Raw genomic sequence first — 21,053 nt, forward strand, 5'->3', positions numbered from 1 at the left:
GCGCCAGGCCTGGGCCACAGGACCCTGGGCGGTTGCGCGAGATCTGCGCGGTGCATTGTGGGGGACGCCCTGGGCTTGAGGGTGCCGCCATTTTGTCTCTGTCACTCTCGTCAGCGGCGCGGTTTGGGTGTTATTGTAGGAGGGGGGGCGGGCGGAGGCGGCGGCGGCGGGAAGGAAAGAAAGCGCTGGAGGCCGCGGCGGAGAGGCCGGACTTGACGAGCGGGGCATCATGATTTCGGCCGCCCAACTTCTGGACGAGCTTATGGGCCGGGACAGGAACCTGGCCCCGGATGAAAAGCGCAGCAACGTGCGGTGGGACCACGATAGCGTGAGTATGGCCGAGACGCGGCCTCCTCCTCCTCTATCGCCGGCCCTCGCTTGGTCGAGGCCCTATTGCGCGCGCTTTGGGGGACGGAGGTAAAGTGGAGGGGAGAGAAGATGGGCCAGTTAACAGGACGAGGAACAGGTTTACCTGGCGGAGACCCTAAAATGGGGAGGAGGAGGAGGAGCCGCTCCGCTATTAACTGCTAGAATAGCTTGCAGGCAAAGAGGTGAAGGCACCTTAAGGTCCTGCGCAGCGGGTAGCGGGCGCGATGGGCAGGGAGCCTCGAAAAGGCTTTCCGGGAGGAAAACGGGGTTTCGTTTCGCGGCCTTGGGGGTTGAAGGACAAACAAGGAAAGGTTGTACCCCCGTTATGTTCACGCTGAGGATTTGTGGTTGAAGCGAACAAGAGCTAAACCTCTGGATCTGGGGCGTCTGCCTTTGGGGGGGGGCGCACGGAGAGGGAGATTTGAGGCCTTTGGGGAGGGCGAGGCACCCGCTGCTCTAATAAAGGGCCTACCGATCCTGTAGTTTCAACTCTTTTTTTAAGGTGTGATGCTTTTAAGATCGCTTGTTCCACCGCCTTCTAATACGAAGCACAGCTGCCTAAGAGTGTTAACAACCGGAAAGCATTGCAGTACTACTATCTGGCGAAGTGAATAAGGCTGCAAAATACAGGCACAGCTGAAAACTAAAACATGCGGGGGACCGAAATACACTCGAGCATTGATCTGGCCAAAGGTCTGAAAAAACACAAATTTATTTAAAGTATTGTGCGAGGGGTTGGAGATATGCAACACCTGGGGCAGGATGTTCTAACGTCTGAGTGCTGCAGCCAAAGGTCCTGCCACCTGTTCCCACCAACTGTGCTTCAGATGAGGGCCACACATGGGCAAGAGTCTCAGCACTTGACTTAGTAACTGACTGTATTTTAGGAGAGGAACTGGCCCTTTAGGTATCCTGGTTGCACACAGTATAATGGTAATGGTAGTTGTATCTGGGAAATGACTGACACCTAGTGATACACAGGAAGAGGTAATATGATTCCCACATCTTCCCCACTCAGAAATCAAAGCACTGCATTTTGTACCAGCCGACGTTTTCAGACTGTTGTTCAAAGGCAGCCCCACAAACTCTAATTGCCCAGCCTGAATGTAGCTAAACCATTTGTGGTTGTAGCCAGGTCTACCTTATCCACAAACAGTGCTGTGATTACACCAGCCAAAACCAAGCAACCCCACTGTTGGCCACCACCACATCTTAGAATCAGAAGCAATACTCCTAAAATTAAAATTTTGCTTTTCTAAAGAATGTGAGACAATTCCTGCAGACTTTGCAGGAATTAGGGATTTGTGACCATTGAGTTTCTCCAGAGGCTTTGCTTCTTAACTCCTGACAGCAGTGAACGTTCATTTACATTGAAAGAGTACATTTCCCCCTTTAGCAGCCAACATACAGTACACACAGTTTTTGCTATCTCTACACATAAAGAGCTGTTGATTTCATAATGTCAAGAAGCATTTTGCTCCTTTGTTATGACATTGCCTTAGAAAACTCTGGGCAGGCTGCCTAAAACGTGTTGGAGTCACACTCCTTCTGAAGGAGCAGGTACCTAACTTGAGGGTGTTTCTAGATCCATTACTATCATTTGAGGCTCAAGTGGCCTTGATGGCTTTGAGCAATGGCTCAGCTGCATCACCTTTTGGACAGGAACAACCTAACTTCTGGTGTCTAAGCTCTGATGATGTAAGTTGGACTACTGCAATGTGTTATACAGGCAACTCCCCACGTTGGCGGAACATGTGTACTGTAAGCCCACCCCGTTCAGCCCCCTTTCAGGGCCACAGTGTGCATGTCGGCGATCACACACCAATCAAACACATGCAAAATTGTTGTTGTCTGTACATTGAAGATAGTTCTGCAACTGGTGCAGAATTTAGAGGCCAGATTGTTGACTGGGACAGAACTGTCTGAACATATAACTGATTTTGGCATGACTGCACTGGCTATCAGTTTCTGGACTCAATTCAGAGTGCTGGTTTTGACCTTTAAAGCCATATGTAGTTGAGGACCACAGTACCTCAAGAACCACTGCTCCCCTGAAGCCTGCAGTCATCATATGAGACCCTTAGTTGTGTGCCCCCCTCCACAGGATATTTGGAGGGTGTAGTATGCTCTTCCCTGAGATGCACACCTGGCACCATTTTTATCTTATTTTTAGGCTCCAGGCAAATACTTTTCTCTTTACCTTGCCTCTGGTTCCTTAATTTGAAAGGTGGCATTGTGGCCTCTTTTAGTGGGGTGGGATCAGTAACTCCTCATCTGTTGTATCTGTTTAGCTGTATTTGTAGATTGTTGTTGGATGTTCTTAATTGTTTTTAATGTAAGTTGCTAAGGGTCGCTCTTTGAGAAAAGCAACTCACTGATATAACCAATATATAAATTGAATAACCTCTGTGCAGTTGGGAAAACGTTTCTGATTTCCACATGCTAGAACCTAGTGTTTAGGAAATTTCCAGAGAAATGTACCAATATCTTCCTCAAATATCGGCACTACACGTGGGCAATCTGTCATCTGCAGACATTCTTTCACTGGCCCCCGTGTTTATAGAAGCTGTTTAAAGATGGCACAAAAAAGTGTTCCTTGATCTCCCCCCCCCCCCCCCGAAGTCAAATAGTGGCTCACATAGTAGATACGTTTCTTTAACGATATATTGAAAAGGTGTTATTTCCTGCTCACTTACAGAGCAATCCATTACATATCTACTCTGCAGTAAGTCTCACTAAGTTCACTGGTGTGAGAGAGCAAACCTAGCCAGACAGATACACCAGCATAGTTAAGCTGCAGCCTATCAGTTCTAGGCTGGAGGTGGGGCAAGGTTGGAGGACAGTGTAAACATTCATTTTCTGCCTTTCCATTGGCTCCTGTGTGATGAATTTTAGTGGCACCTATATTTTGGTGGCATGCTGTGGAGGTGGAACCAGTGAATGAAAGGATTTAATATGCAGTGTAAATGTGTTGATCCCTCTCCTTGTCCCTGACATACACTCTTTTTGCCCGTTATGCCAACATAACTTCCGCTGGCTTATTTTATGCCAAGATGAGTCATTTGCTCAGTTTAAGTCCAGGATAGGGTAATATTCCACATCCTAATTTCTCTCAGATGGTGCGTTTAGGAGTTAGAATTGCATTGCTGTCTACTGAGGAACATAGGAAGCTGCCTTATACTGAGTCAGACCATTGCCTACACTGACTTGCAGTGACTGTCCCTGATTTCAAAACTGAATTCAGCCTCACCTAGAAGGGCTGGGGATTGAACATGGAACCTCTATGCAAAGAAGATGTTCTGCCCCTGAGCTACGTTACTGTAGGATTGCAGCCTCAGGTGCTTCCATACATGGTTTAAATGAGAAGAACTGAGATCAAGTTGCTAGTTTCTTTACTTTTTATGACACCAGAACCCCAAAATACAGCATCTTGTGTTTGGATGTAGACAATTCCAGCAACTGGTATTCAGTAGCATCGCTGCCTCTGACTTTGGAGGCAGAGCATAAGTCATCAACAGCTCTTGACTGAAATTCTTCAACAGTGTATTGTATATAGGTTTTTACTTAATTTACTTGCTAGCCATAGGAAACCAGGAATTGATGCAGGTAGGTGAAAAGTTGTTGGAGAAAGGACAGATTGTGCTATTCCTCTTCTGACAGCCCTCTAAAAGGGCTTGAAGAAATGAGTCAGTACTCATCCATACTGTAAAGCTTACCTAGATGGTTTGTGCTTAGGATATTTTAAATGCAGCCAAAATTAGCACAGGTTGGTTTAAAAAGAGAGAGAGAAAGAAAGAAAGAGAATTGGAACTGGAACAAGAGCAAATTACTTAATTCTCTTACAGCTTTGTGTCTGTCTAAATTTGATGTGTAAGGAAAGTAACTTAAGTTTCTTCTTCTCAATCAGGTTTGTAAATATTACCTTTGTGGGTTTTGTCCAGCTGAATTATTCACAAATACCCGTTCTGACTTAGGTAAGTGCCTTTGGTTTTTTCCCTTATATTATAGCAAATGTCAAGGTCATGGATCGAAGCTGCTGTGAATAAATGTTTTCTTTGTTTACCTCCTATATGTATGGATGGAGACAGACAGACACACACACACACACACACACACACACACACTGTCACAAAATAATCTCATTAAGATGACTAAAAATCTTAGATTTGCATAAGTTCAGAGCCATTAATGTGAATTTTCCAGAAAATTTTGCTTTAGAAAGTTTTCCAAAAGAAATTCATATGCTGTTTAGGGTAATTTGCCTTGGAACATTTTCTGGTGCTCTAGAGAGTGATGTAATTGGTATCTTTATTTTATTTGAAATTAGTAAATAGAGCAAAAGAAAACTGCAAAGCTTACCTAATGTTCTCTACATTCATTGCAGTTGGGATCTGTTCATTGTTTCTAATGAGCTTATAAAACAGAAAATTTTCAAAAGAAAAATGAAGCACTGGGGAGGAGGGGAACATTTTCAGTTACTAGAAAATGTTCTGCCTCACATTCCTATTCATAGCAGATTGGGTTACATTCTAGGGCCCCCATGTGCATAAGCGAAAATCGTGTAAGTGGGGAGCCCCCTCTAAAAAGCCTATAAAAACTTGTTTTTTCCTGCTCTCCAGTTCTAGCCACACAACTCTCTTCAACTAGAGTCAAAGCTCGGGGGCTAGCTGAAGGATGCATGGAAAAGCAGTAGCAGCTCCTTAAGAGCTCTGAGGACTCTAGCTCTCCTGCCATTTCCCAGTTTGAATCTACAGTATCTGTCTATTTTCTGGTGGCACCTGTATACACAGCTGTGTGTGAGTCAATTGTGCTTAAGTGGACGGACGCCTGTATATGGCTTCTGTCAAAGAATCAAAATGCAAACTTCCAGGTTCTTGCAAAAACCCTTTAGCAATAGTTTCCCAATCTTTCCATCATTTATGGCCTTACTCCATAGCTAACTATATACTGTCAGCTTTAGTGCTGTCATGCTCTAGTTCACATTTCAGATCCAACGGCAGTGTTCCTAAGACTTCCACTAGCGTTCTGATTTTTAATGTGGATCATACCAAAATTGTACCAGGACAATATCACAGATATTCATGGGTGTGTATTTTAAAGATGTGCCACCAACAAGGTTTGGAATTGTTGTAGCATTCTAAATTGATAGGTAAGATCTCTTCAGTACATTCTTTTTCTGGAACTCTTTGCCTCGACAGTCGTGGGCTTCTGTATTCCAGAGGTTCATAACCACTCTTTATTAGCTCAGTAAATGTTGCAGGGGTGTGATGCGCTTGTTCTTCTGCTGTCACTGATTCCATTCAAACTTTGAAAAAACAAATATGTAGCCAAGTACACTTGAATCTTCATAGAAATATATTGCTTCACTTTCCTTAGGCTTGCAAATCTGTACCCTACCTCACCCCATTTTGTCTCTGAGCAAATGACGCTTGATTTTAAACCTTAGCCCTGCTCTGGTGTGTCGGTGGAATATTGATCAGGTTACAGTCATTCTGGTACTATGCCAGCCTAATGGCAATATGCTAGAAAGTCATTTAGAACTGTTAGTACTGTTGTGGAAAGGCACCCCAGTTTTAATCTTTACATTAGTTTGGTTAAAAACTGTTGAACTTTATCCAGGTCTTTGTTGGCATAGTGTTATCAGAAAGTCATTTGGATGTATCATCATTATTGCTTTTATTTCTAGGTCCTTGTGAGAAAATTCATGATGAAAACCTCAGAAAACAGTGAGTGTGTTAGTAGTTATAATTAATAAGAAGCTAATAAATATAATTAAGCAATAACGCAAGCATTTAAATGAGGTTTTAAAAAATCCTCAGTTAAAATTTCACGAGGTGGATAGCGTATAGTCTTTCGTTGTTAGGTAATATGGAGATGACCTTTATCTGAAGTTTAATGTAATCATTTCTTTTTTAACATTGTCAGGTATGAGAAGAGTTCTCGATTCATGAAAGTAGGCTATGAAAGAGACTTCCTTCGGTATTTACAGAGCTTGCTTGCAGAGGTGGAACGCCGAATTCGAAGAGGTCATGCACGTTTAGCATTGTCTCAGACTCAACAGGCTTCAGGTGTAAGTACAAAAGCAGAGGGCACGTTAAACATATATGGTCTTTTGGGTGATATCCTTTTGCAGAACTGTTTACAGAACATATTTTCCTCTCTCCCTTGCACTTCTGTAATGTGCCCCAAATCTACTCTAGTGTGGGAGCCTGCAGAGGGGAGGGGAAGAGGAGCAGTCTCATTGCACATGCGGATGCCCATTTATGTGATGTTGGATACCACCCTTTGTATTTTCTTATAAGTGTTCTTTAAAGTAGAATAGATATACATACTTGACCAGGAGTTTGAATTACCGGTCTTAACTGTGTTTCTCAATGTATATACGGTTCACTTACTGCTTTATAAGTTCCTTAAAACTGAACAAACACAAGAATAGCAGGATACAACATAAGCCACACTTGGATGAAACAAATATATGTGCAGTTTGAAGCTAACTTTTGAACTCGTCAGAATCGAGTTTCTAAATATGTACTGTTGCTCTGGTGGTTAAGAGATAACTGAGTGGTAGGTGGAAGCCACAGTGTGGAGGGTGAAAGCTTAGCTTTCAGAATTTCCAGAAAGGGACCCTGCAAGTGCAGAACCCATATTTGGGACTGCACAGAGACCATGTACAACAGAGGTGGACAACCTCCAGTCCATGGATGAGACTTAGCCTTTCAGGCCTTCCCCATTGGCCTTGCAGACTTTTGGGGCAAGCCATGTCTACCTGCCCTACATCTGATGTCATCCTATTAACTGTGGGGCTTGCCCATAGCTGCCTTGTGCACCTCCCCAAATCTCTGACAACCAGCTGGTTTTCAGGAGCCTTCAAAGCACTGCACAATGCTAAGTAGGATCACACTCTTCACATCAGCTGCTGCAAAGGGGGAGCAATCCTTCTGAGTTCAGACTCAATAGGAATCTCTGGTGCACCCATTTCCAACACTAAGTGGGATTCCCCTTACTGCTGGCCCTGCCCTTTTAACCTTTTCGGAGCAAACTTTAATGGCAGGGAGGGGCTTCAGAGAGCAGTTTGGCAAACCATTATCTGAAGCAGTTTCATCCCTCTTAACGTTGCTCTAGCAAGGGATTTTGACAGGTAGACAGGGTCACTCACCTGTCATATTTGGCCTGTAAGACCACTCTTGATAAGGATCTGGCCCATGGAGCCCAAAAGGTTCTCCACTTCTGATGTAGATGAACTTATTGTGGAATTTTTTCTTCTTACAACTTACTCTTCGATATCAGTTGTGCTGTGGACATGACAAAGCAGAACAGTGTTTTGTTGCACTTGTAACTTTTAGGTGTCTGTTGTCACTTTTATTTTAATACTTAGCAAGCAGCAGGACCTACTGGTAAAAATGAAGAGAAGATTCAAGTATTAACTGACAAGATTGATGTACTTCTACAACAGGTAATTGTCTTGAATCATACAGAAATGTTTATAAAGTTGGATCAAGACATTATACTAACTTTGTTCTCTCTCTATTAGATTGAAGAACTAGGTTCTGAAGGAAAGGTGGAAGAGGCTCAAGGCATGATGAAACTTGTTGAACAGTTAAAAGAGGAAAGAGAGTTGCTAAGATCTACAACTTCGGTAAGTAAGAGTCCTGTTTTTCTCTAAGTCTGGAAGCCCCAACAGAATACAGTCAAATAAACTTGACCTCACAAAAGCCTTATTTTTCCAGCTTGTATTCTTCCAACTTGTTGAATAAATAGTTTCTTTGATTGCCACCAAAATATTTTCATACTTTATTAGTCATTGAGCTTTAACCATGTGTATATGAGATTATAGTGGATGCTTGGGTTGCGAACGTGATCTGTGCAGGATGCATGTTCGCAACCCACAGTGCTGCGTCTGCGATTTGGTGCTTCTGTGCACGCGCAAAGCACCGAAACCTGGAAGTAAGCCGTTCCAGTACTTCCGGGTTTCGCCGCGTCCGTATCCCGAAAACATGCAACCTGAAGTGTCTGTAACCCAAGGTATGACTGTAATAGCCTGCATAAAGACAAATCAATTTATGGACCAGAAAAATTGGAGGATTGTTTCTAGTGGCATCGTTTCACTGGTGCAAAGCTCTTTGATCCAGCAGAGGCTTTCAGAAGTAGCAGAACAGGGAGGGGGGCAGTTTTCACTTCTTCCTCCTTCCCCCCCTTCAATTGTTCAAGAAGGTAGGGGTACTTTCAGGATACAACGCTCTATGTTTAGAATAAACATAATGTTTAGAATAAATAATGTTCCTAGAATGTGTCCCTCACTGGGTTAATATCCTCTCAGATACACAGGAATGCAGAAAACACTTTGAAAGAGGGAGATCTTGGCCACATCCCTGTTCTTGACCTATTAAGGGATAGAGACCATCTTAGAACTTCAATAAGCCTTTGGAATTGAAATGAACCCAGTAGAATTTTAACACCATGGAAGATTATGACTTGTTTCTTATTATCAGATGGCAGCCTTGGGTTTAGAGGGGTTGTTAAATGCTATTTGGGTGCAGCTGGAATAATATGCTTGTCAGTTGCTTTGCAGATAGAATTGCATGAAGCTCTGTTTTAAAGATGCACCTGCACTTGAATTATAATGCAGTTAGACCAATCTTGTGATCTGCTTTGGGCATGAAATTGTGTGTATTTTTATAGCAATTGGTTAGCTGCTTGCATGCCAAGGGGTAGGTTAAGAATTTGAAAAATAAGTTGTATTGTTGTTAGGTAAATAATAAATAAAGTGTTAATGTAACTATCTGTTTTAACAAGTATCTTCTGTTTCCAGACAATTGAGAGCTTTGCAGCTCAGGAAAAGCAGATGGAAGTTTGTGAAGTCTGTGGAGCATTTTTAATCGTAGGAGATGCACAATCCAGGGTAGATGATCACTTGATGGGAAAACAGCATATGGGTTACGCAAAAATTAAAGCTACAGTGGAAGAACTAAAAGTATGTTCAATCTGCATGTATATGTAGATCTGCATGTGCTTGGCAATACTGTCAACATATAGCCTGTGTATGTGGTGATGCCACTATAAAAATGATTTTAGAATGTGCCATTATGAACTGAAATACTCAGAACCTTGTGATACCAAGTAGGTGAACTTCTCAGCTTATATTCTTGAATACTACCAACAGATAAAAGTATTGACTTATTTTTATTTTCATCCATGTTACACAAAGGTTAAAGTACATACTGACCTGATTCATACATATCCCTAAGCCAAACCATGGTTAGGCATGAGCAAGCAAGTATGCAGGTACTTACAGCAAAAATGGCAGTTGCTTCTGGTCTGCTCAGAACTACCAGGACTCATGGTTCATTTTCTTCCAGGCGAATCACAAACCTGGGTTCATGAGTAAACTATGATTTATCACAGAATAAACATGCTTGCTCATGTTTAGTTCTGGTTTGGCTTCGTATTATGTGCAAAGTGGGCCAGTGTCAATTATTATTTATGGGGAATGGGAAAACCAAAAGTTAAACAATATATCAAAATAGCCACCAGCATAGGATGAGAAAGTAATAAGATAAAAATAACTGGATTGATATAGGTGTTTGCAGTTTCGGATCTGTTTACTGAGCTAAGACTGACAGAAGTTGGTGTTATTCCACGAGTTTCAGTAAAAAGCATTGACAGTCTTAGAACTGTCCCATACAAAATGTTATATGTTCATGGCACTTCTATGCATAATTTAGGTACATATTATGATAAATGTATCCAGATTTTAACCAACAATTAACAAGTGGTGTCTGAAATGGTTTTACTTGGTTGCTGGCCTATTCTGTGGAGTTTTAAGCACTATACGTACACATAAATGTATACATATAATGCATCCAACTGTAGCTAGCTGAGATTCTAATCTGCCAAATCAAGGTACATTTGAGGACAAGGTGTTCAGTACAATTTTGTTCTTGCATTGAACAGGGTTTTTCAAAAATGTTCTTTGTGTGCAGAGATACAGCCTATTGCTCTGTGGTGGATTGCCATCTGTCATGGATGCATTGTAGGGGGTTGGACTAGATGATCCTTGGGGTTCCTTTCAACTCTACAGTTCTATGATTCTATTTGTATATACGTTATCATTAATGTTACCAGATAATGGAGATGCTTTAAATTTTATCTGAAATAGACTGTTAAAGAGTGTTTCAAATTCATGTCATGGTAGTGAGTATTGCCCTTTCTTAAGAAGCATGAAATCTTCCAGTTGGTTTTGGGTTCGAGCCCCACATTGGGCAAAAGGTTCCTGCATTGCAGGGGAGTTGGACGAGATGATCTTCATGGTGCCTTAAAATTCAACAATTCTATGATTCCAGTAACCTTTCTGTAATACTTTCCTTATTAAGGAAAAATTAAGAAAGAGAACTGAAGAGCCTGAGCGTGATGATCGGTTAAAAAAAGAGAAACTAGAACGTGAAGAGCGAGAGAGGGAACGTGAAAGGGAAGAAAGGGAAAGAAAGCGACGGCGTGAAGAAGAAGAAAAAGAAAAAGAGAGGGCCCGTGATAGAGAGAGACGAAAGAGGAGTCGTTCACGAAGCAGACATTCAAGCAGAACTTCTGACAGGAGGGGTAGTCGGTCAAGGGACCATAAAAGATCAAGAAGCAAGGACAGAAGACGAAGCAGGTACCTGTCTGGGAAGGGGCTAAGGACATTAGATTTCTTTGAAGTTAATTGAATAAATTGAAATGGTTGATGAGTCAAGAGAACATCTAAAGGTGTAGACTTTGTATTCCTGAGAAACTGTTTGAGGTTTTCAGTACTTAAAATTCCTCACAAGTACAGTGGTACCCCAGGTTAAGAACTTAATTTGTTCTGGAGGTCTGTTCTTAGCCTGAAGCACCACTTTAGCTAATGGGGCCTCCTGCTGCCGCTGCGCCGCCACTGCATGATTTCTGTTCTCATCCTGAAGCAAAGTTCTTAACCCGAGGTAATATTTCTGGGTTAGAAATATTTCTGGTATGTAACTCGAGGTACCACTGTATCTGAAAACTTGGCATAAATAGGGTTTAACCAGTTTTGAACAAACTTTGGCTTACATTTCTCAAGGCAGTTTTACACTAAGCACTTTGCAGCAAAACTGTAGTTTATATCAAAGCTTCGTTTAACTATGAATGTGCCTCCCCCCAATTTTGCCGGTCCATATGTGGATGTGTCAAGTTTTTATGTCAAGTTTACTTGTGATAAATTTAGGGAAGTGCTTTAGGGATAGTCAACTAAATGACTGCATGAGCAGAATGACTTCTGCTTGTGCAATGAGACACTGCCCCCCCACCTTGTCCGTTCCCCACACCATCCCCAAATCTGCTCCAGAGAGTTGAGGGAACCCCTGGAATATATCTAGGGACATGTGGGGGGGGGGAGAATGTCCCATTGTTCAAAAAGAAATCCTTTCATTGGTGGAATGTTTACATTAGCACCAGGTTGAATTCCACCCATTCTTCTTACATTTTTAGGAGTCGAGATCGACGCAGAAGCAGAAGCCATGATAGGTCAGACAGAAAACATAGATCACGTAGCAGGGACAAAAGGCGGTCAAAGAGTCGGGATCGGAAATCTTACAAGCACAGAAGCAAAAGCAGAGAGCGAGAACAAGACAGGAAATCTAAGGAAAAAGGTCAGTTCATATGACTGGTGAAGAATAGTTTTTCTGCAGAGCTGTGCCATGATCTTCCAGTGATTGCTGCCCCCATAGATTCCTTCTGAACTCTTAAATACAAACTTTTAAATACTTGATGCACCTTTCCTTCTCCCTTCCAGTACTGTAGCATATTATATATAAAACTCTTAGATTCCAGGTAGATGAGTGTCTCTTGGCTGCATACTACCTCAGTTTTTCTACATCTGTGAACTTAAGTTCAGTTGAGTCTTCTGTTACTGTCTTTAGGTGTGTGTTACCAGGGGTGGGGAAGCAGTAGGCTTGCAGATCTACTTGTTTTTTGCTAGAACTCTTGAGATCCACCAACCAAAGCCTGGTTCACGCTGTGCAATAAATAAAATGAGAATTTAAGCATTCTGAGACCAGCTATTTGTTTTGAGTACCAGAAATAAACAGAGCTAATTGCCCTGCCACACACACACAAAATTCAACAGTATATTCAGAACCATGTTTTTGGTGGTGGTTGTAAAACAACCAGGAGTCAGAAATCCTGATCTGTAAATAACCCAGACATTTACCAATCAATCCTGATCTGCCTTCTGCCCACCCCTCCATTTTGCAGACTCAACAATACTAACAGTAAATTGGTGTGATATTTAGATTGTTCCTGAAGACATGGTGCATAAAGATGGTATGTCACTACTGTTCCATGTTCTTACGTACAGTTACAGTTGCTTCCCTTTGGTGAACACTTTTTCTTCAGCCTCTGTGGCTTATTATTCAACCTCGTCTGCATTTCCAACACTTTAGGAATATGAGAGAGCCTAACTAAAGTCTGTTCTTGGCTTGTTATTTATTTTTCAGGTATTAAGTATATATTTTTTAAAATCAGTGCTAATGAGTGTAGTAGTTTTCCTTATTGTGGATACTGCACTGGCTGATTTCTTGCAGATACACTGTCCGTATTAGCATGTAATGGTAATCAAGTTTTAGTGCAACATGATGGACTTTAGCAAATTTTGGGCTCATATGCTCTCCTCCTACAAAGCTGAGATAAAGAATTCATAAGCTTCTGCTTTTAGTTAACCAGAGTTTGCCATGTTGTTTGAATATGAAATTGTGGTAAGGACTAACCTTGCTTGGTTTCAACAAGCCAGCTTCAGAAACCACAGTATATCACTCCAGGTGATACATCAGCCACAGTAAGCAAAAGCTTCTGAACTGTTCCTCTTGACCACACAGGAGAGGGGAGCACACAAGTCTGAAGCTCATTGTGAATCATTCCATTGTTTGTTACTTTGTCCACCCAGAAATAACATGAAAGCCCGATTTCTCAAATTAAGAATCCATGTTAGCTTCAATTCCCATTTTTAAATGACACGCACATACATAGCCATGTAATGGGATACTTGCAAAACCTCGAAGGTCAGAGGTACACCTCTTGTCTAAAAGATGTTGGGTAAATTTCTGGCCTCTGGAACAACTTTCAGTGTAGTCTTCTATTGATAATAGATATGTCTGTTAACCTCCCATTTTCAAGCCCATTATCAAAGTAATTTGGGAAATGGCCTGTTTCACCTGGGGTTGTTAGTATACATGCTCCGCCCTAAATTATTTTATTTGATACACTGGAATCTCCCTTCTCAGCATGTGGGTCACTTACACTGCAATCATATGCCTGTCTACTGGGAAGTAAGCCCCAAAGTTAAACTGAGCTTACTCCCAGGTAGGTGTGTAGGATTGCCGCCTTAGTGGTGAACAATATGAATGTTTAGTGTTCTGCATAAAGCTTTGTGGTCCCCACATTGAAAGGAAGCCTTTAAAAATGGTCATCAGCCAGCCAGCCTCTCCAAGCCTCACTGCCTCAGTTTTGGATAGTATTTCATAAATCCCTTTAAGGTCTCCTTACTGGATAGAAGCTTGGAGTTTTTTCACTGCTTTATGCATCTTTTGTATGTATAGAATGATGGTCATGAATTAGATATGACTGCCTGTTAATCGCCTCTAGAAATAATCTTCATTTTGGTATGTTGGTTGTGTATTTCTTTTTATTAATGCAAAGTTGAATGAATTCCTGCTCAAGGAAGTATTACCAAAGTTCCCAGGACTGTGATTAATAAAAGCAGAGTAATGGGAATGGTACAAATATATGGTTCTGACCCAGTGAGGCAAGCCTGATGCACTCAGCTGTGTGTAGGTACTGTTCTAAAATGGGGCATCAGAATAGGCTGCAGAGTCTATTATGGCATTCATTGGTTCTAGAGAAGACAACAGTGACTCGAAATAACAATGTACTTCTTGCATAAATAGTGATTTTATTATCTCCAGGGGGTCCTCCATTTAAACAATCTTGGACTGCTTCTTTCTCTTCTATTCAATGCCTTTTGTCTGGATTTTCAAGAAACTGAGTTTGGGTATAAACTAATGGTTTTGTAGCTTAGTAGAACACTTCACAATTTAATGGTATGCAATGCTAAATAACATTTATCTATACCAGTAACACGGGAAGATATCTGCCCAGAAGTCATAACCTCCTAGTTTGCAGAATATACAGCTCATTTCCCCTTTCCCAGTCACCCTGTAACACTAAAAAGTGGTGTGACTCAATTACACTGCACACGCCAGCTGAGGGTGTGTTTAAATACTATTCTTGCTATTTTTCCACTTTCTTTCCTACAATTCTTTTGGTGTTGTGATTGTGGTTACACTTGGAATTTGACTTCCTTCCATGTCACTTGAGCATTGGTAAAAAAAATTGTTAGTCATTGTTAAGCAGCTGTATTAATGTCTGTCCTCCTTACATGTTCTATATTCTATTCTGTTGCACTTATGAAAGCATGCTTTAAGTTTATTCAGTTAATTACACACAGGACCTTTCTGAAGAAATCCTCAGTGAAGATAGGTGTATAGATATTCTCAACTGGTCTGGTATTGAGGAACTGGAATTTTCAGCAAATCTTGCTCGTTGCCTTGCAGTAAATTGGAGCTTCATAGTGAGAAAACCCCCCAGATCTGAGAGAAACTGAACAAATACAAAATAAAATTTCAGTTCTATTAACTTGAGAGTGAAACACTCCACCCCCCCACCCCGCTTTCTGACCCTATCCAGTGAAACAGTTAAGTTTCTCTTACTTAAGCACAGCTAGTCAGTATTTGAATAGATGGCACTGCAGCATTTGTACTGTATGTGTGCCCATTTTATTTCCCTTTTTATGATCAGAAAAGCAATTTTCAAGAAATAGGTAGAAGGATTATACTCCTTGCAGATATTCTATGGGGGTGGGTAACAAATCTTTCAACAAATAGAATTATTCCCTGAGCTCTACTTACCAAATCAAAGATAAAACTACTTTAGCGTAGAGTAGACAAAAAAAGTTTTCATAGTATAGCTTCCTATTTTAATTCACAGGCCAATAGGTCAATAACTGTTTAACAGTTGCCAAGAAAAACGCCTCTCTCCCCCATCTGTCCAAACTCAAAGCAATAAAACACCTTCCGGAGAATCTACATATTTTGCCCATTTAAAGGGCTGTTGAGCTCTATCGTATCTACATAGGACAGAAGATAAGCTTATTGGACTGACAGCTAGTCCTCTGCGGGGCAACAAGACTGCTGTTCCTCAGTGGATCTACATGTGAATCGGCGATACCTAATAAAGCAAAAATTGAAGACTTTCAAAAAGGTCAGTTAGTGCAACCTATCCAGGCAATTATTACATGGAACAGACACCTCTAAGAGTTCCAAAGCTAACTGGACTTTGATGACTGGTTTTCTCTCAGCTTCAAATATTGAGTGTTTTCCCTTAGGCAGTGGTTCCTTTGTAGTTCCTCCCCCCTCCCCTTTTTTGGCTGTTATCTGCATAATCAAGCTGTTCTAAGTTTTCTTGATAAAAGGAATTGAAACTAACTTCAAAATAATCTTTTGCTCTTGCAATAGGCGATAAGTATGCCTTTCCAGAAACTTCACCCATACAGCTTTGACAGTCTCTTCTGTTTGTTCCCTGTTCTTTGTTCTTTGCTCTTGCATTAAATACAGCCATTCAAAACATCTAATATACTTTATCTGGATGCTTAAAAAAGAATTTTGGTTCATCATGCTGATGAAATACCCAAGTGATTTCAGTGTACAGCATACACGTCTTACACTATATGCATGTTATATATAAATAAGTGCTTTAATGGGACAAAAACCTGGTAACCATGTCTGATATGGAAACTGCCCACCGTAAAGGGCTATGCATTGAATATAAGAGAAGGACACATGGCTGTCTTAAATTTTTATTTTCTCCAGGTAAACTCATTATTCTGGCTTTACTAATTTTATTGGCAGCCAATCCATTGTCGGATTCTCTTATAGCGCTACCTCAGCCTGATAATGCACTTACACAGATTACTTTCTCTCTTCTTGGCAGTGGTTGGCAAGTAGGGAGACAATCCCCAATCCTGGTGAGGTGATGGGGCATAGCAGGCAAATGAAGGTAAAGGAGGTGGGAATGGGCTCTGGAAAAAGAGTGAGGGAAGAGCAGGCACTACCATTTGAGAATAGTTCTTGAAGCCATGGAGACAAGGTTTGGGGAAAATGGGTTATCAAAAAGATAAGCATGCAGATCTAAAAAAACAGTACAGAATTTAAATGTCCTTAAAACTTCAGGCAGTAATATGCATAGTTGATTCAAATAGCCAAATCAAAATCAGCTCTGTGGTTTGGATCCAGACTTTGCCTTTCCCAGATGAAAGAAACTCCTTCCATCCATATTGTCAGCCGAGTGGGAGGAGAGGTAACGTTCGCCAATTCACCTCTCTGCAGCCCCCAGCCCCACCTCTCATGTTCTTCCAGAAGATGTTCCAACCCTCCAGAACAGAGTTAGAGGTGGCGCAGGGTGTTGCATTGAGGAGAAATAATTAAAACCACTCCTTCCTCTGTCAGCTGCAGTATCCCCACAAATGAAGTAAGGCCTGGATCTAACCCTATACGTTAAGGTTTGTTACCTAAGATCAATACGTAATCCTGTAGAAATTAAATTGCTCCAAACTGTTCTGTGCATATGCTGTCTGAGAGGTCAAGAATTCAAACATGTTCTGAATACCAATTGCGGGAAACCACAATAGGTAAGAGTGCTCTTGTACTCAAATCCTGCTTGCTGGTTTCCTACAGGCAGCTGTTTGGCCACTGTGAGAACAGGATGCTGGACTAGATGGGTCATTGGCCTGATCCAGCAGGCTCTCCGCCCTGGCCAGCAGATTAGGTGTTGGCATCAGAGGTCAGAGGATGCTGCCAACAGGAGTCAGACCAACAGTCCCTCTTGCTCAGTATTTTCTGACCAGCAGTGGCTCTCCAGCATATCAGACAATAAGTCTTTCCCAGCCTTATTTGGATATGCCAGAGGCTGAAGCTGGGACTTTGTGCATGCAAGGCAGATAGATGCTCTACCACTGAGCTACGGTCCTTCCCCAAATTTGTACATGGTCTTGAGCTAAATTAAGTGATTAAAAGTCGTATACTATGATGAATCTGTAGTTTTAGACGCATTTTACACTAGCCTTTACATCAGGTAGTTTTCAGTTAGGTAGCATGTACATGGCTTGTGGGTTTTGACCAGAACTATCAAACAGGTCAGTGACATTTGCATTGTAATCTTAAGCAGTTCTGCCTCCCCCTCTGTGCTATCCTTTCCCTCTGAACTCAAGAACTCAGTTCTTGTTCTTTCTGGTGGAATATTTCATTCAATATTAGCACTATAACTTTGATCTCTAGTTTGCAATTTTACAGCCAATTGCTGATGTCTCGGCATATACTTCACCCCTGAAAAGCGTGATACCTTGTGTGTCTTTACTGTGAAGTCCATGGTCAATGTCTTCTTTCATGGCAGAAAAGAGGGGATCTGATGATAAAAAAAGTAGTGTGAAGTCCAGTAGTCGGGAAAAACAGAGTGAAGACACAAGCATGGACTCCAAGGATGGCGATGCTAAGAATGAGGTCAATGGGACCAGTGAAGACATTAAATCTGAAGGTGACACTCAGTCCAATTAAAACTGATCTGATATGACCTCAGATCAGACAGAGGTAAGTGCATTATTTCAAACTTTGATTAGGGCTTTTTGTTACTGTTTAACAGTGCAGCGTAAGTATGTACAGATGAAGATGGAGCTAAGTCAACAAGTAAGAAGAGGTGCTAAAGCAACTTCTGAAGGAAAACACAGTGTAGTCCTGCAAAATCTTTTGAGGTACATTGTTTTGTATCGGCTATTTTGTAGCAGACTCATACCCCCATTAGTGTGCCTCTTGGGAACATATTTGTAATCTAGTCCCTTAGAAGTTAATTATCCTATTTTTTATTTTTAGGGGATTTATTATCTTTTTTAACAATTTGAACTGATTTTGTAATTAAGTCCATATTGTGTTGGTGCATCAGAAACATTTGCTTTAATACTTAATATTAGAGGCACATGTTGGACTATTTTGTTTTTATATAAACTGCTAGTATTTCTTTGTCAAGGATGTTTCTAGTTTTTTTGCTTTGCCTTGCATTCTAATGCAGTTTGTTCTGTAACTCGAGAGCCAGTAGCATTGGATTGATGGAAGTGTAGGGTTTATGAATAATTGCAGCTGACTACCATACCTCACACAGCGTTGGTGTTGTGAGCGGCCCATGAAAAGCCAAATTAAAAATCAAGGATTCAGTCAAACTAAGCAGGTACTCATGCCAGGTACTCCTTTCTCTACCCACATCCATGTTTGAATGCTGTTGCCTGTAATCTTTAAGCTTACTGTTGTGTGTTTTATTTACAAAAAGTGAAAAGGAATCTTTGTGCATATATTGTGAAACTGTTAACCTGATATTAACTTGATTGGAATTTTCTTTCAACTGTGTGTAGGGATGCAGTGCTGCCCAGAATTAGATATCTTTATTAAATGCAATAAATACTACATAATAATCGCCTTGTAACATTCAATGCATTTCAAGTCTTTAAGAGGTATGTGTTTATAATTTCCTACTGCGTAGGAGAATTGCCAGGCAGCCATGGCACACAGCAGCATATACTGGCTGATACCAGACTTGGGAGGCAAATGAAAATAAAGGCCAATGTCAGAAACACCCAATAGGTATATATAAATGGCAAGAATGTATATAACCACATTGTTAGTTAAATGAAGCTAATCTTATACATAAATAATTGCCCCGTCTTGACCTGTGATTTCTCAGGGTCATAAAACCAGCTGATTGATTGATTGATTTCCTTGCAACATAGTTAATATAGTTTCAGCTTATCTTCTAAGAACCCCTAACCCATTACAGTGCAGGCCTATGCATGCTTATTCAGAAGTAGGTTCCACTGTGTTCATTGGGGCTTACTTCCAAGTAAATGTGCATAGGATTTAAGCCATACAGTGCAATCCTCTGAGCACTAATGTTGCACACCCTCCATTCGTTTCAGTGGTACTTGCATTTGACCTCTGTGCAAGCCCTGTTGGAATACATGGCTTCCCAACAACAGTGGTTGGTGAATTGTAACGTCATGTTTGTCCTTAACTGTCCAATACACAGGGGTGTTAGGTGTAATTTTTATGAGATGATTTTGAGGAGTTAAGCGGGCAGCAAGCAGACGCTGTTTAGGAATGGCAAATGAAAGTAATCTCTGTTCCCGCTATCTGACTCTCTTTTCCCAACATTTTGCGTTATAGGACAACCACGTGACAAGTCTGCGAAGAAGCCTGAAGACTGCTTAATACGAAGATCTGCTTTAAAATGAGGTGAAAGAAAGCTGTAGTGGCATAGAAAAAAAAATTAAAGTTCAGTTAGATTTTTTAAAATAAAAATTAATTCAGGACTGTTGTGACCTCTCAAAATGCAGAGAGAAGTTAATAAGCAAACATGCTACTGAGAATTTTAAGTCCTGTTATCATTTTTTTCCTATAAGACTTTTAAGGTGATAAACCAACATAACCTGAACACATGGCTTGCTCAGTGTTTAATTGCAAGTTTTCATTCTTGAACTTTGAAACACAAGGATAAATGTTTAGTATTTTGTGTGACTCCAACTAAAATAAACCCCATTTTTACAACAAAGCTATACCTGGCTTCTTGATATACCCTAATGGAAATACAGTATCTATGACTTTCTGTTACACATTTGATTGTCATTGAGTGTTTAATATTAAATAGACTTCTTTCCAAATAAATCAAATGTGTTCAAGTTCATTCTTGTCTATCCACATGCCCCCACCCCAGATCAAAATGAGAGGTTGGGGTATTTCTCTTATCAAAATTTACATAACCAATTACTGTCCCAGTAGTTTCCATAGCTTTTTAAAAAGTGTAAATAAAGATAAAGAGGTAACACTGCAATTTTCATGTGATTGTGTTCTTTCTTGGATATGCGCTAAGATACATAGTTAAGTATAAAAATATTTGTTGTTGCCAAAGTCAAAGTCAAACCTGCATAATATTTGAGAGAAGTGAAGTATCAAGTTAGACGCGAGAATAGGAACAGACGACCATATAATCCGATACTCCACTCATTTTATGTACCGTAACCCGCCATTTGTATACAGGAAAGCATGTAGAACGCATTGTCAGCCATAGGAACCAGACAAAAGGAAACTAATAACCTTGTCGCGGTATTTCTCTATGTAATCCAGTCAGCGCAAAGTAACTAAGGGCCTACATCAACTGTTAGAAGACATGTTGGCAAATGCACACAGCTTCATGACAAGTGAATTATGAGGTGGTGCCTAAAGCAAAATTTTAATTAACAGCCACTTTAAAACTCTTGGCTACCCTGTTACAAGTTGATTGTGCAAAAAATAAAGCTGCCATTGAAAATTGTTCTTAGGTTCACAGGATAAAGCATCACATAAATACATCGTTTTCTGTTGGTTTGGTTTGCATTACATGCCTTTTTATATAAAACTACAAAAATAGTTTTCTAAATGCATAGATTTGCTTAGTTACCAGCATTGCTATATCATCTTTCAAACTAACGTTACTATGCAACAAGCAATATTCTAGAACAAAAACTGGTAACAGGAAGCACTTGTTTAAACCTGTTTCTCCATTGTTTA

General features: G+C 40.8%; 1 protein-coding gene across 13 annotated transcripts; it reads left to right on the forward strand.

Annotated features, from left to right (window-relative positions):
* The first annotated feature begins 196 nt into the window (after window positions 1–196).
* LUC7L3 (LUC7 like 3 pre-mRNA splicing factor) lies at window positions 197–20,337 on the forward strand. 13 transcript variants are annotated; one of them, XR_014544348.1, is made up of 14 exons: window positions 197–328; window positions 4,277–4,343; window positions 6,056–6,095; window positions 6,295–6,439; window positions 7,745–7,822; window positions 7,901–8,005; window positions 9,179–9,340; window positions 10,740–11,017; window positions 11,848–12,008; window positions 17,860–18,000; window positions 18,106–18,214; window positions 18,529–18,684; window positions 18,994–19,094; window positions 19,674–20,337. XR_014544348.1 is itself a non-coding variant. In XM_083598224.1 (12 exons), the coding sequence occupies exons 1-12, from the start codon at window positions 230–232 to the stop codon at window positions 18,575–18,577; spliced, it is 1,434 nt and encodes a 477-aa protein (XP_083454350.1). In that variant the 5' UTR covers window positions 197–229; the 3' UTR covers window positions 18,578–20,337. The 13 variants fall into 13 exon arrangements, 6 of the variants coding, with proteins under 6 accessions (XP_083454350.1, XP_083454351.1, XP_083454347.1 ...); XR_014544347.1 differs by having other exon boundaries at window positions 18,994–20,337; XR_014544349.1 differs by lacking the exon at window positions 18,994–19,094.
* Window positions 20,338–21,053: the final 716 nt, after the last annotated feature.

Source organism: Podarcis filfolensis (genome assembly GCF_964270895.1).
Source record: "Podarcis filfolensis genome assembly, chromosome: 2".
Taxonomy (NCBI): Eukaryota; Metazoa; Chordata; class Lepidosauria; order Squamata; family Lacertidae; genus Podarcis; species Podarcis filfolensis.